Source organism: Choristoneura fumiferana, chromosome 24 (genome assembly GCF_025370935.1).
Source record: "Choristoneura fumiferana chromosome 24, NRCan_CFum_1, whole genome shotgun sequence".
In the NCBI taxonomy this organism is placed as follows: domain Eukaryota; kingdom Metazoa; phylum Arthropoda; class Insecta; order Lepidoptera; family Tortricidae; genus Choristoneura; species Choristoneura fumiferana.
The window spans coordinates 6,796,736-6,813,826 of record NC_133495.1 but is presented as its reverse complement, the minus strand read 5'-3'; the positions used below and the strand labels follow the sequence as shown (position 1 = coordinate 6,813,826).

The window sequence follows — 17,091 nt, the reverse complement described above, 5'->3', positions numbered from 1 at the left end:
TTAAACCAAAGAATACTCGAATTACACACTCAAACCAAAAACTTTGCTGCAAAAAAACCACACGTTGCTAAAAAACCTACACTACAAATCCCTGAACGATCGCTCGTAAATCCACCGCAGAACTAATATCTATAGCTATATCTGTGGCTATACACGTGCGGGCTCAACCACACGTGAAGCTACACACATCTATACCTACATAGCGCAGCTATAGAACGTTCGGTACACAGAAGGAGGTAAGCGACACTTTTCATATATAACGTAATACAGCGTTGGGTTCGGCCGACTTTTCTGCTCGGCATGGTTTCTCGGGGTTTGTAAGTATCAAGGGCGATTAATCCCTTTTGTGTGTAGGCGTAGAATAGGGTTGCTAAGCTAAAACTTAATGCAGTATCTGAAGGAAATAATGTTTTAATGCCAAATTTATTATCTACGGCGGATGATAAGTGCTGCTACATATACAAATTCATAGTCTTCATAATAACACAATACCCAATCACTCAACTCGGACGGTCAACTCGGAGAGTGAGACAAGCATGAGTCAGGTATTTCTTAGGATGCAATAGAATAGGTATTATAGATAGGTATGGCATACTTGACATAATGACGTCACTTATACAATTAAGTAACTTTTGTAAGAATCGAGTTGTTACAGCTTTTTATTGAACAGCACGTAACCTAATTAATTTAGAAAAAGAAAACAATATGGACGGTTGGCAACCCTACAGCAGACTGTGGTATATACACAGGATACGGGCCGCGGGCCGCGTTATCGCGCCCCTGGCGAGCGTCACCTTGTCACCGGCCCGGTTTAATGGCTCCGTTTACGACGACCGCCCGCTCTTGATACTTGCATTAATGAGCGCCTTTGTGCTGCGTTTGGTTTTCAGTTAGACTTGTGATTGGCTGTTATATGACGTATATGGATATGGAGGTGTAATGGAGTTTAATTGTGGTATTGATATTCTATGAAATGAGATGGATAATGCAAATAAATCTGCCTGTAGTTTTAACGTAGACTTTTAATGACATATGTCAATGATGAAATCAGTCTGCCTCTGTACAAGTATCTCAGTTTGCCAATTGCATTTTTTTTCTTTTGTACAATGAAGAATTAACATACATACATACTTATTGAAAACATCCTACTATTAAGGACGTTTTTATTAACTTGCGCGTGTGTTGTTCTCTTCGGTCCGGTCAAATTATCCATTCAATTTTAAACTGATTTCCCGATGCTCGACAGAATCGAAACTTCCAGCATAAAGCATATCTCAGATCATAAATCAATAATAAGCAATATCTTTTTCAGCTGCAATTTTACTGACACCTTACGCAATAAATTTATTTCTTTTGAAGTCGAACTAGAGTGATTCTCAATTTATTTAATACTAGCTGTTACCCGCGACTTCATCCACATAGAATTCATTTATCGCTAGAACTACTTATACAATTCCCAGAACTCAAAATTTTAATTTCATCTAAATTGGTTCAGTGGTTTAGTCGTGAAAATGTATCAAGCGAACACTTACAAACTTACGCATTTATAACATTAGTGGGATTTTCACAATCCTATAAACGATAGCGCTGCCACATCCTTATTGCTATGGTGCCACGCCTCCGCTCTGCAATTGGGGTTTCGAGGTCAACCATAGCCTGAACAGATTTAAAATGAGCGTTTTCTTCTCTGAATACATACATATTTACCAATGTCTGGCGTAATACAATAATTCCAACCTATAATATCTTCAAAATTGTATATCATTCGACAACTCGTCACAGGTTGCATGTGGCCGCCGAGCCGCGCCCGCCGCCGCTTCGAACCGCGCGAGTTTGAGGTCAACCACATCTCATAAAGCTTCGAGACAGGCGTTTTATTTCCAGGGATAAATAAAAAATGCTCGAGTTTTAGACAAGGTAATTGATAAAAAAAGCTTGTATGTAACTATGTACTAGCAAATGTGTAATTTAATGCCCAGGCTTATTATTTTATAGCCACCGTTTTTGAGAGGCTATAAGATATTTTGTACGTTGTACTAGTGATATTCAATATGGTTTTAATTTAACATTAAAAAACTAAGGAGATATATTAAACCTGAACCGTTGAACTGCAATTTAGTCATCGAACAACTAGTCACTTTATTTTAATATGTTACTTTAGTTACATTATAATATATGTATGTATATAAAGTGTGAATGTGGTCTACCACATTCACAAATCGACACGCGGCACACGTCCTAATTCAGTGTAATACGTAAATAATATATTTAAATGCTAGACTAAGATTAGTCGTGTTGAATTTGCTTTCAAGATGTGCATGGTCTCGTCACAATCGTTGGGCATACGCGATATAATACCGCTATGTTTAATGTCAATACTAGAAACGATGAAATAATGAAATATTCATCAAAATCAAGGACTATATACTATATATAGTCCTCGATCAAAATTAAAAATATTCAAGTAGCCAAACAATCATTAATAACGTCGAATACTTATACAAAACAGGATTGCGCTAATGAGACATATCATTTAGTATCGAAATATCTACATTATATACTTACTTAGTATTCTAACATAATGTAAAAATTAAAAAGCTGTTATAAATCTTATTGTGGGCACGTCACGTACAGCGTACTATGGAAGAACTATATAGATCGGCGAATATATTCCTTGAATTAATCTAAAAAGAGCTACCGACTATTTTCCTCAAGAATGATCTTCAGGCCCAGTTTCTGTCATGAACATGAAATAATATGTACAGAAGCGTTTTGATATAGTAGCATCTATTTAGACAAGATAAAATTATTGCTTTATTACATAAATACGCAAATGTCCGCAAAAAATATTGGTTTTTGAAACTTACACTGTCATTATTTACATTATGCTATTTAAATTGCTGCAGCGTTATCGAAATAATATTCATATTATTACTTACTCCTTTAGTTAAAGTTCATACGTGAGTCGTTCTGATTTTAGAGGCAGAACCAAACATCATTATTCACGGTCTCGGGCGCAGTAGGTTGGTTTGAAACATATAGGTAATGCTTGTAGTTACACGCTAGTTTTTCTCACTTATACAAAAATATTCCTTTTCAAGCAGCTTATGAGTAAGGAACGAATGCTTTTAGTGTGCCATTTATGCTAGTGTGCTGTGTAACCAGCAAATATATAGTTGCGATTTTCTCTCATTTCAACGGTAGGTATTTCCTTAAAAATACCTATATTTACTTCAAAATACTACTAAGTTGACAAATTACCAATACTAAATCAATTATTCGCTTAACTGTCCTTGGTAATTAGTAATCACGTATTTTTCTGTGTTATTGCAGATATCTAAAGACGCATCATTGGATATACAGTATATCGCCCACCTAAAGTTCAAACGTAGCCAGACATCGGTAATATTCACAGACGTCGGTATCCACGCGCGGTGAGCGTTGAAAAACCCGTCGGCCTGTGGGCTGCATAAAAAATGTCTGGGCAGCGCGGGCGGGTCGCTAACGCCGCCTCTAATGACGCCGCGTCAGGGCTGTCAGTCTGTCAGAGGGTTATTGTATGTCTACCGGAATTAACATTAAAAGGACGAGATACTTCAGAAGGACATTTGGCAGTTTATTTAAAGAAAGAAAGAAAGAAGACATTTATTCACTAACACAGAAGACACACATATGCAGCAAAATTTACACAAATAAACCAAAATAATAATAATAATAATAAATTATAGAAAAACACATGAAAAAAGTAAATACATATACACAATTTTGTGTGTCCCCGCGAAAGTGAAACGGTCGCTGACTCAGCATTCTTTACTTTTGCTGGACATCATCAATTCTCTCTTAAGCTAAAACAGTAGTCGAATTTGGATTAAATTCGGTGTGTAGATAGTTTTTTCCTGATTTTACTACGGGAATCAGGATCAGGGTAAGATCTCATATCTCAACCGCTGTTTTAAGGACACGAAATTTGTCACGTGTTTTTTATGCTACGTTCATATAACCTCGATGTAACTTTCGGGAATTTCCACAGGTCTTTTTAGTAAATTGAGAGATTATTATTTATTCAAATACCAGGTGTATTGATTAATATTAGCAAAACCGCGGGTAAAGGCTAGTAAGTAAATAATTATCAAAGCCATTTAATTGTTCAGCAAGCAGCATCCCTATCGCGTGCCGACGCGGCGCGGCTACGGGCGCTCGCCTCCTACATATTTAATTTGCCCGGACTGGTTTCTGTGCGGCGCCGCTTTGTTCGTTACGGCTCCATTGCCCGCGCCCACCAGCCTCAACAAAATAACACTATAGTCAACAAGACCGATCAAAACGGGTCGGACTCCTTAGACTTGCTTATAATAAATCGATTAATTGAGAGTTTAAAAATAGTAAAAGCACATTGAGTATTTTTTGTAAACTATACTGTCATCCAAATATAAAGTAAATTTGATTACTTACTAGAACTGGGAGAGTTCGACACAATATTTGACCCTAACAAATACACAAACATGGCATCTACTATATATCTGGTACTAGTAGCTGCCACATTAGCGGTCGTGGAATAAGTCGGTAATTGATTCTAGTTTATTTGAAATAGGACCATTTGTCAAGCGCTGTACAACAGAATTGTGGAAAATAGTAAGTAAGTACAGAACATTATTCGAAATCTATTTCATGGAGCATGTAGTTATCTGTTACTACATACTTCATTACCACGTTTTTAATACATACAATGTAGGTATCAAATCAAGAGTCAAAACTGAGACGAACCTTCTGTATATATAAATATCCTACATTTTGTGGCTTGATTGAGGAATCACCACTTTATAGGCGAGTGGGCGCTTTGAATACAGAATTGAATATTGTCTAGTACTTCGTTATACGTTTTAACAGTATAGCTTTTATCAAAGCCAGAGTTTTTTTATGGATGCAAAGCTCAATCAATATCAATGTTGATATGTTAAATGCCGGCTAGTAAATTGGTGTTGCAATTTACAATTCCGCGTATTAAACGCTCAGGCGATTTAAGCGTATCTGTATTTGTATTATTCTGCATATTTACTATACTCAGCGACAATTTAACAAATAAACTAAAATATAACACATCCACCAGTGTATCTATTTCACCTTAAATTTATACAATAATATTATCAAAACATTTAAATAGGGCTACACTAAATAAAATAATTATATCAATTTGGCTCCTAGTTTTTTAGTCCAGCTTTCTTAATGTATGAGTTATTCTGTGGTCCAATTTTCAATTGGTCTCTTTCTTTATTCATCGCTTTCGTCTTCTTTGTTGTCACGTATTTGTTCATCTCTGCTCTTATTATTATATTAATTTACTTATTCGTCACGTTCTTTTGTCACATTTATTGTTGGTCCCTCTATTAAATATTATTCCCCTCTCCCCCTCCCTTTGGCCCCTCTATTAAACAGCTAGAAATTCTTTAGTGTTTTTCGCAATTATCTTACCGCCAAACATATGTATGTTGTGTATTGTAGATTATATTGTACCATATTCCACAGCAAATATCCTCGTAGGTGTTACACGATCGATTTCGCTATTGAATAAAGCGCACCGCCGGCGGCCGAGCCCGCTACAAGGGGCGTCAAGTACATAAGCCGAAAAACATAATCCGCGTCACGAACTCGACAAAGTATGAGGAAGACAAGTAAAAAATTTTCAAAGAGCGAGTTTACCCATGGACTATTCAGAATTAATTATGATTAACAACTTGTTTTTTTTTACGCGACTGCGAAGAAGGAGGGTTATTAACATAGATAATCTGACAGTTTGAGCGCGTTGTTGTGGATACTAACGATTTTAAAACCATGTAAGTACTCTTAGTCTCTTATAAGCGTGTGAGTAATTTTAAAGATAATAGATTTTCAAATACATCCTATTACCCACATTAAACACAGAGACACAGCAAGCAAACATCCAGGCTTTAGTTCCTAGTCAATTTCATACTTACCTGAACTTAATACAAAACCGCTGTAAGACAGAAAACTACAACCATTAGCGTTGAAAAAAACTGTTACACGCAACGCAAGCCGTGCGAAAAACGTCAAAACTATACTAAAAAACTAGCTCCAACAAATAACGAGCTCCGAAGTAACCCAGCAGAATATCCACTTCAGAAACCGGGCTGACTCATATCTTATTTCATAATTCAATATACACTTCGCTCCAATTTCTGTGGCAAAGTGCAAGCGCGCGAGAAAAAAGCCAGCAGGGCAAACGACGAGGGGAAACTGGTAGCAAGGGGGCGTCAGCGTCGCAGGATGGGGGCTTAATCCCTTACCGTCGACCGCACATCGACAATTATAAAGAGGCGTCGATGTATTATGTTTTACGTGTATTTTATAAGCTGTTAATAACAGTGGAAAGCTTGGTAAGCACCTTTGTAAGCACGAGATTTTAACGTGCACTATGACAGTTTATTAATAAGCATACGTTGATTGAAAGAGCTATTTTGAATGAAACGCTATAACGCTAATTAAGAATTCATTTGGCGCCGTGTAACGGTCATGTAATAAATTGGAAATATTGGAATTTGTCTTGTAAATTTAAACTAAAACATTAAGCAACATAGATTAGTTTTTGAGAGGAGGCTGACCATATTTATTGTTGCAGAGACAATTCTGGTTTGCCAAAATAAAGTCTAAGTATACCAAACCAACCATGATATGTATCATGTATCAAAATTATTTATGAATACTCATATTTGGTCACATTTATGCGCAATATTCCGTATTGCAGGGAAATGAATTTCCAAACGCGACTAAGCAAGCATTACTTAATTAAACACTGCTTTGAGTTGAGACAACCTCTAGTCAAACTTTAAACCTCCGCGAACTTAGGCTTACTGATATAGAAAAAAGCAGAGTTTCATTTTTGATGGCCTATTCCGAGAGGCTAAGTATCAAGATCGTTTTCACCCTGAATAGGAATCGCGGTCGTAAGCTACTGGCGACCGCAGGCGGCCCGCTGGCCACCTCTGGTCCCACATCTATCTCTCTCTTTCACACTAACGCGACCCTTCCCTTTCTCGCTTGCACCAATGTTACATTCGCTTTGACACGTCCCGAACATGCTAGGAGCTTAGTGAGCGAATTTCATTTCTGAGCGAGAGCGCGGTGTAAAAATTTAATAAAGACAGTCTATACGACCGACCTGTGAAAGATTGGAGAGACGAGACGTTTCTTTTTGTTTATTTATTATTGTATTTATTCCATTGATTCAGACTGAGATTAGAAAAATCGCATTTTTCATTTGTTAGCCCTTTTCTTGTCGGTGAAAAACATTCGCTGATTTCCTGGTCTATCACTGTTTTAAGGAATTAAAGAGCTATGATTTTCCAGCCGTATTTTAACTCTAGTTGTACTAGGAGCCCATGAAACCACAGCACAGAGTGCGTACTAAAACATCACCAAGCTGAATCCACTCGCGAGTCGCGAATAACAATAAAACAAAATGCTAATGACTCGCGACGCGCGCGGTACATTTTAGTTTCGCGCGCCATTTCACTTGACGCCGCGCTGTACCGCCGAAATGGTGCAAAAGTACGCAGTGTGTGAGAATTACTGCGACAGTCTGACTTGGGAAATAGAAATCATCATCATCATCATCCCAGCCTATATACGTCCCACTGCTGGGCACAGGCCTCCTCTCAGAACAAGAGGGCTTGGGCCATAGTTCCCACGCGGGCCAGTGCGGATTGGGAACTTCACACGCACCATTGAATTTACAGTTGTGCAGGTTTCCTCAATGTTTTCCTTCACCGCAAAGCTCGTGGTAAATTTCAGATGTAATTCCGCACATGAATTTCGAAAAACTCAGAGGTGCGAGCCGGGGTTTGAACCCACGACCCTCTGTTTGAGAGGCGATAGGTCAAACCACTAGGCCACCACGGCTTATAGCGGCGGAAATAGAAATACCTGAGAAGAAAGAATCAGATAAGACGAAATTCTAAACTAAAATGTGTGATACGACGATTGATTAAATAAATAAGTAAAATTTGAATTGGAGATTGGGGATGTGACATTTAAACCAATATGTTCAGATAAGATAACGCAATAGTTTCGCTTACAATTGCATTACAACTTATTAGGGAATGAGAAGGTACAAAGGATATTAGCTCAACTTTTTCCATTCAAGTGACCTTAGCACTAGGGTAGAGGTAACCCAACGCAGGTGCGGCTGTTTTAAAAATATGAGAGCCATTTATTTCACTAGACGTAATGGTGTAATCCCCTGTCCCAAAGGTTTGGGTAATTTTTTATACCGTCTGCGAGCTAACGCAATGAAATTCGTTGGAAAGTATCCTTTCGGACTATGAACTCGTTAACTATAGGTAACTTACATTATTTAGATGTCTGTAACTCGTCCTAACTTTTCGCATCAATAACTATTTCTTACGAAATAAATACTAACCCATATTCTAATTCCAAAATCGAATACTTACTTATGTTTTTTTTTTTATTAGCTTTTCCCGCAGCTTCGCCCGCGTGAAATTCGGTTATCGCGCGCTGTTCCCTAATAAAAAGTAGCCTATGCCATAAACTATCTCTATGCCAAAAATCACGTCGATCCGTCGCTCCGTTTCGAGGTGAAAGACAGTCAGACATACAAACACACAAACACACACACTTTCGCAGTTATAATAAATATTAGTATGGATATGCATACCTATAATGCGTCCAAATATCGACAGTTGTAGGCAATCACTGTCTATTTTCTAGCAAATAAGTTTTAAGGCACTTGATTACCAATTTACCACGCACGTCATTATTAATCCTCGTTAGCAGAATATTATTGATCATTAATGACTCCAGGTCACCTATCTCTAGTTTAACCACACTTTTATATCGCAGCATTTGCAGCATGTTGATAACGAGGTGCATGTCGCAAAATGCAATAATACTCACATCGGCATGGATTGTACAAATGACGTGAATTTGTACTTGATCTAGGCATGTCTATAGGCATGGATGTGTATATTTCAGTGTTTCTGTATGTGTATCTATTTTATCAGCCAATAAACCATTCTTATTCTTATCTTATTTATTGTCAGAATGGACTAGATGAACTAGATGGAATGGACTAGATGAGATGTTTTATGAAATGTTCAATGTCATGTTAAAAATTAAACAACACACCCCAGCTTTCGTTTAAGAGCGTTTATACCTGCTGAGCTGGCAAAGTTTTTCTCGAGAATCATTAAAAGTTCCATCCTAACACCTAATAGATAACCTAACCTAGGCAACTTGCGTTCAGTAATCATCTTCCCTAATTTGAAACAAACACAGTGCAGACATTTATAAAACTTTTTATTTTCAATAAATCACAATCTGTTTATAATCTAGTCGTGGCACATTGAACAACAGATAAAATATACTCCGAGTTATATTTCAAGTCTATACTCTACTCTGTCTATGTTTGAGGTATTTTTTCCTTATTTAATAATGACATGCATTTATTTTTATAATCACATTAATAATATATTTTATAGTATCACTATTAAATGCAGCTATCACACAAAATAAATTCGTAACAGTAGGGATTTTATTGTAGGACAATAAAGTCAGAGATGAGCAGTCTTTAAAGAAACATTAGTGTCTTGCCGTGGGCAAATACCGCCTGGCTGTCTCCTAGAACTACTCCTAGTTGAAGGTTATAACGTTTTTGTAAAAGGTAACGTTTTGAATTTTTCTAAAAATTAATATAAAATTAACACAGCCGAAACACCGAGATCACAACATCGAAAACATCGAAACACTGACTAGTTCCGTTTTTAAGTAACCAGAATATCTGAATATCAACGTTGGGGGTATCATTAGTTTGTACTAATCAGATCCATAGGTTCGTGTCCGCAATATGCATTGTACCATCTAACATCTATCACATTAATTATTGTATCTAATCCAATTAAAATGAGACTGTTTTAGGTAATCTTGTACCCCGTGAGCAATCCAAAACTAAATAATAAACCCTTTTTCCCTCCCTGCAAATCCTTCACAAATGCTTTTCACGCAGCACAATAGCAGTTGGAGCACTAGTCGTCCAGTTCCGAGCCCAGAGAGTTTTCCGTTCTCAAATCGCGGTTCATATCGTCCGGAGAATCGTTCCTAAGACCCATGACGCGGGAAGCGTACGAGCTCTGCGAAGCCATGCTGGCTAAGATCCCGTTGGACAGGGCTTGGACTGAAAGGGCCTCCTGCGATGGCCCAGGATAGCTGTACTGCTGGTACACGGCTTGGATCCTCGCCGCATTCACCAGCGTCTGAATCTTCAGTTGAGTCTCCAACGCCAGGCTAAGCGGTAGTTTCCTCAACTGACTCGCAATCAGCTTTCCAAACATCTCAAATTCGTTTTCGTTTCCATTTTCCGAATGCTGACTGAGGTCCTGCGGGCCGTCTTCGCTCCGATCATCGTAAACTTTCTTTTGTTTAGCGGGCACCGGGTAGATGGTGGCGAGGGACGTGATAAGCGGCGTCGCGATGCCCACGGGGGGGTTTAGGAAGGAGGAGGAGGAGGGGGGCAGGATACCGAACGGCGTGGTCGGTTGGGTCAGGCCGAACGGCGTGCCGGGCCGCGGGGACGGCGTGTTGAGCACGTACGGCGTGGACGACCGCGTCGAGCTGCGACGTTTCCGCGGACTTTTTTTCTCCGGAGATTTCCGCTCGCTCAAATCTTGCACCGCATCGCTATCGTCGCTCGCCGGTATCTCCAACAAACTCGTGTCGACCTGTCGCAAAACACCCCATGTTAGCTCGATCAGCTGTTCGCTAACTTAGAGCGCATGTGTAGATAAGGATTGTAAATAAACAAAAATAGTCTTACAGAGCTCGGTGTGACGATCGCCCGCAGAAACCTGTCTGCGTGCTCGAACCACGTGACGCTCGGCCGGTACGCATGCGCGCCGGCCTTCCGCGCCGCGCGAATCTTCTTCAGCTCGACGCTGTACGACGAGCGGATATTCTTTATTTTATTCTTCAATTCTTTAACCGTGACGTCGACCAAGTTGAGCTCGTTAATTATCTCCACGTAACCCTGCTCGCGTATCTTCTTGTTCTTATAATGCTCGGACACCGGGTTCCATAGATATTCGCGTTTTTCGTACTCTATTATCATTTGAATGGTGAGGTCCTCGCTCCATTTGGGGTTAGCTAGCATGGCCACCATTTTGTTTATTACATGCTATTTGTATGAGGTCAGTAATGTTTTTATAATTCGCGTTTGGTAAGCGTTATGTACTAGGAGCGCAGAGGGTGCGGGCGGTTCGCATGCGCGCAGCATACTAAAAGCACGTCGATGGATGGGCTTCGGGCCGCGCGGGGGCGCGCGGGGAGAGGCTATTTCGGGAGTAGCCGGTATCACGCAGCCGCGTGCTTTGGAGCGTGCTGTTTCCTCTCCTCTCCGCGCGGAGGCTGGGCCCGAGTGAAACGGAAGATTTGTGGCCGGCCGCGACCGGCCGCCATGACCGATCGTAACACCTCCACTCAGTCACCCGCATGCCGATATCAGATTACGCAAAGTCAGACAAAGGTTACGCACGCCGGTGCTAGTTTCAGCATTGTATTGTATTATTGTAAACTTACTGTATATTTTTTAGTTGGTATTATTGTAAATTGTTTAGTTGGTGTTTTTGCCACGATTTTTCAATTTAAAATTATTATTGCCAACTACATTTTTCGCTCGTTTAAATGCATAAGTTACTAAGTATCAAATGTTTTAATCCGTCAATTCAACTATTGAGTAATTCAACTTGTTCCTGATCCGTTATCATTTTGTTTTTAATCCAACTTCGAGCGACTACGAGATCGCTCAAAAACTGCCGGCCACTTTTCACCCCGCCAAAATAAAAACAAAAATTCTATTTCAAATTTGGAACATTTGTGAAATGTGTACGGCGCCCGAGCGGTCGTGATCCTCGCTCCTCGTGCGGGCGACGGGCCATTACCCGCCGCGCCGAAACGTCTGCACACACATTATGTTACAGCGGCGAGCGTCGAGATACCGCGCCCGTGCGGGGATAATGTATGCACGGCAATTTACCAAACTGGCTTGTTTTTGCCCGAATATACTTAAATGGCGAACATTTAACGCTGATAGCGTTTTGCAATGGAATTACGTTTATTTATAGGTGCGACTAATTGCAAAATCTCTGGTAATGTTATCGTTTTTACTTAGTCTGGACTTGATAAGAATCTCTGTCATTTATTGTCGGCTCCCCCAATTTACAACTACACATGTTTTTTTTTCATTTACTACCTACTTAAGTATCAACATCGAGTACTGTCGATAACTGAAAGGTGGTTGGTAAGTACTTACATACTTTTTACCACACCGTCCTCCTATTAATGTTGACCAAAAAAACACCTTATAAAAATAAACATTTTGCTAACCAAACGAAAGTTGTATTGTGTTTGTGTAGTATAATGTTTATGACAAACACATCCCAAGCTCGGAACAGATGCATCAGCAAATATGAACAGTCGTCCCCTGTATTGCAGTGACGCGCCATCTTGCTATTTGCATGCGTGACGAGCGGTAATTGTAATCAAGAGCGGCTTTAAGTAGGATATAGAAATGCTTACTGAATTTTATTTAATTGTAAAATGTCAAGTAGTGTCTAAAAGTAGCTTATTTGTTTAAGTTATACACGCCGTTAATCGGTTAAAGTTGTAAAATTTAATGTAATCAATTGAAACCCGACATGTTCACCCACACAGGTATAATTCAATTAAGTAAAGCTTGCAGTACCGTATTCTCTTAAGCAGGATCAGTTACTGACGCCAAGATGTCTTATAAGTTATAAATCAAACTGTAGAGCAGATTACAGCCATGTTAATTAGTCCAAAGCTTTAAATTCCACTATCAAGGTACAATCTTAATTTATTCACCATCACCAGCCATTTTCATTTTAAATTCTGTTTGAGGGACCTTTATGACACACACGTTTCAATTTTATTCACTTCACAAACTAGTGGCAAGTGACCACGAAGCTAAGAATGTCCCGGATTCGCATAGGTACTTACAAATATTATTTTGTTCCAGTGTCGATTGATGACTTTGTGGTTAAAATAATAAAAATAAAACCTTGATCCAGAATTAAATCGACCAGATAATGGTTTATTGGGATGTTGAGGAGTAAATAAAGATCTAAACTGGCCCAATTTATCTTTGGAAGGGCCATCACAGTAAGCTTTGATACGTTGCCGGAGCCGCGGCTGCATCCAAATTGCGCTAACTGCGAGCTGCAGCGCTTATTCGATATTAATGCTTTAGAGAGAGTCGTTCTATGGTGTTTATAGTTTACTTTTAAAACTTATTTATTATTATTAATAATAAGCAATGTGTTCATGTTTATCTCCAGAGATTAAGATCTATTTGTGGAAAGGGCAGGAAAGCAGGAGCTTTGTTACATAAAAAATATCTACGATATCAAAAGATTTGAAATGCGTCACCAGCCCACAGGACTGAGTTGGATAGAATGTATCTTCTGCAATAAGTAGTTACTATTTTATTTTTAATGGCATTCTGTAGATGTAAATTATAAATGTTAAATGCGATAATTAACGTTTACTAGAATAAATTCTTACTTGACAGTCCTTCAGTGTGTTTCATAAAAAAAACATGTAGACCTTACCTGTAAAAGAAAAATATCGTTATTTTTCAAATATCACATAACGTTATATCCAAGAACAAACATACTTGGAGGCACAAAATAATGGCTCGTCTTTGAAGAAAACATGGAAGTAAACAATGCACAAAATCCTGGTGCATAGAACGAGCTCACATCATTGATAATATAGTTGTGGTTTTTTTACGTATATGTATGTATTGAGTTTGATACTCTTTCACGTTAAAACAGCTGGAAAGCTTAGATGTCAGCACACAGATGGTTTATAGCTACGAGTAGGATTAAACACACATAATATTATTTATCCCAGAGAGTTGCATAGTGTCCTCAGGATAACATAACACTAAACCAATTTTTCGCAAAGTTGTGGGCAACAGTTTCCTGCGTTGTCAGCCACATTTAATTTAAAGATATCGGAGCTCCTTCCATTAAGCATGACAATGTAAATTTACATAAAAGCAGCCCATGAGCCCGCACAAAAGATCCATTCTGATCTTGCGGAGCGCTGCAGTCTATATTTTGACAGGTGATATGATAACTATGCAGGCCGCGGGCTACATGCATATATGCATGCACTGAGACGGGAGTCCAAATGGAAGGTTTCCGTGCAATTTCGTTTTCTGTTTAATATTATTACTGTTTGAAAAAGTTTTTAATAATGTAGCGTGTGATTTCTTCGGTTTTTTTTTAAATATGTTAATTGAAATTTCATTTGTACTTTATGTTTACGGATTTTTGAAGCACTATAGTGGTGGTGGTGGTGGTGGTAGATCGATTTGGCAGGTGGTAGGACCTTGTGCAAGGTCCGCCCGGATTGCTACCATCATCTTGCTCGCTAATCCTGCCGTGAAATAGCAGTGCTTGCATTGTTGTGTTTCGGCGTGGAGATTAAGACAGCCGGTGAAATTACTGGCACTTGAGGTATCCCATCTTAGGCCTCTAGGTTGGCAACGCATCTGCAATCCCCCTGGTGTTGCACTTGCAGGTGTCTATGGGCGGTGGTAATCTCTTACCATCAGGTAACCCACTAGCTCGTTTGCCATCCAGTCGAATAAAAAAAAAATGAGCAAATGGATCGTCTGATGGTAACTGTACACCATCACCCATGGACATCCGTAATACTAGAGGATTATATGTAGGTAACAAATGTGCTTGAAATTATTGGATAAAATAACAGTTTCCCTTTTTATCTTGTCTCTCTGTACGTCCCATCTCCCTCTCCAGTGTGCAGCGGCGCTCAACCTAACGATGCCACGATAACGCGGTATCTCGCTCCGCGGCCTGAGCAGACAAAAATATGCGCTCGAAAGCAAAAAATTTAAATTGACACTTGGCTTTTACTTTTACATTACGCAAGTCTATTTTACTCGTATATTATTATAGGAAAGAATTGTAGTTAAATAAAAGTTATTTCGTGTTGTGATTGATATATTAGTTTAATAATTTGTTTAATATTTATATTTATGTAGGTAGGTACATAAAAGAGGCTGCTAGTGCTGGATGGCGTCCGCGGACCGGGAGACGAGCTGTCGGTAGGCCTCCAACAAGATGGAGCGACGACTTGGTTAAGATCGCGGGATCGCGGTGGATGCGGAAAGCACAAGACCGGTCTGAGTGGAGAGCCTTGGGGGAGGCCTATGTCCAGCAGTGGACGTCTTTCGGCTGACATGATGACATAAAGGAGGAGAAACTTTTCTGTTTCTTTCTAGGTGTGGGATAATGTAAAATCATCTGTGAAAAGTGAAGGAAAACTGCGTATACGTTTTTAAAACGAGTAGTAAGAGCAACAGCTGGTAATATATATGAGTAGGCGTAGGTTCTTTGTAATCAGGTCAGGATTTCAATCGATTGGGCTTTGCAAAATAATTTGTACCAATATCATTCATTTTGAAGCTTTTAATTAAATCCTTCTGGCAAAAATATATTGATTTAATATCTGTACCTACCGATAATGAAATAAGTCACATCACAAATAAAAATCATATATTAAAATGTACTTTTTGTTGATGGTACTTTAGTATTAAATTTTTATCTAATTTACATATTCACTCGAAACTAGACAATCGGGACATTCCTTCAAATAGGGTTTAAATTATACAGTTGCAATTACACAATAAGGGATATAAAATCATAATATGCAACTACTTTGCTACATTTTATGCTGGGGAAGTGCAGTTACTTAATATTTCTAGTATTGGTCCAGAAGCCCAGAAGTAAACAAAAATATACTAAAAATGGAAGCAACAAACCGAAGACATCTCAATACTGCGAAATCGTAAAAAGCAAAACGCGAGAATTAGTTTGCAGTCCACAAAAGATCTTACTGACATCATAATGATAAATGCACCTTGGCTAGCGCAAGAAAATTACTAGCCGCGACGCGTCAAAGCGAACCGATGAGCACAAACCGATATTTATCTGTCTCTTGGCCTCGCCGGCACCTATCAAGCTAAAAACAAACTTTCATTTACAACCACCATCGACTTTATAACCAACAGCTACAGCACATTTTCCAGCGCCTAACCGAACGTTGAAAACCGCCAGGCTACTGCACATTTAGATCTGGCACCCTCGTAGTCGTTATAACAAAGCTATACAGCTTATTTTATGTTCGTTCACGTGAATTCCTGAGTAAGTGGGACTGGAGCGCCGTAGATAGACGCGGTCGCGTGCGGTGACGCAACCAGACCGGCTTGACATATAATAATGATGCTCAGGTAGAAAGAAGTCACCGCGATGGTAGATTGCTTCAAGCCACAGCGTTAGTGACAAACAACAACACGCGACAAAGGTGAGTCAGACTTTGAATAGACAGTCTAAATGGCAGTTCCATGGTACGCATTTGGAAAAAAAATGTTCACGCCTTTCTTTATTAAAAACGATTCAAAAATATAGTATTGTATTGTGAAAATTTGGAGACTGTAACACTAAACGTTTGGTTGTAAATCCTGTGTGATACACGGACCGATGGACGAACGGACACGGGAGCGACAGCAATAAGACTGCGTTTGGACCCTTCGGGTATGGAACCCTAAGAACAGAGCCGGAAACGTGAAGGTAGGAACCGATCAAAATCAACACTATCATTTTACCCATTGTATTTGATAAATTATGGAACAGTTTTTTTCTCAAAATTCAATCAGTGCGAAAACCTATGCTAAATAAAATTCTCTCTAAAATCTCCAGCACAATAATCACCATGACATCGGATAGTTAAATATTCAAAATCCAAGCCGGCAATAAACAAGGGCCGTCGGCGCCGTTGCGGGCCGCGTGGTAATGAGCGCGTGGGAGGACCCTCCGGCCGGTCGTTACGCCTTAGATGCTATCAGACGCGTCGACGGAGCCGTATGGGAGACGAAATATTTGCGAATACAGCCCAGCTACTGTGGTTACTGTTATGGGGATGACTTTGTAAATGTTTCATTTTATGCGCTTTTTTGAA

The 17,091-nt window shown here is 39.3% G+C and overlaps 2 protein-coding genes across 5 annotated transcripts in view; both read right to left on the bottom strand.

Annotated features, from left to right (window-relative positions):
* Positions 1–17,091, bottom strand: part of LOC141441805 (nucleolar protein 4-like) — a 155,977-nt gene that overhangs the window by 107,149 nt on the left and 31,737 nt on the right. The window lies entirely within an intron of this gene.
* LOC141441808 (uncharacterized) lies at positions 9,314–11,328 on the bottom strand. The gene is made up of 2 exons (XM_074106679.1): positions 10,844–11,328; positions 9,314–10,748 (listed from the first exon to the last, which is right to left on the bottom strand). Exons 1-2 carry the CDS (start codon positions 11,183–11,185, stop codon positions 10,056–10,058), a joined length of 1,035 nt encoding a protein of 344 aa, XP_073962780.1. The 5' UTR covers positions 11,186–11,328; the 3' UTR covers positions 9,314–10,055.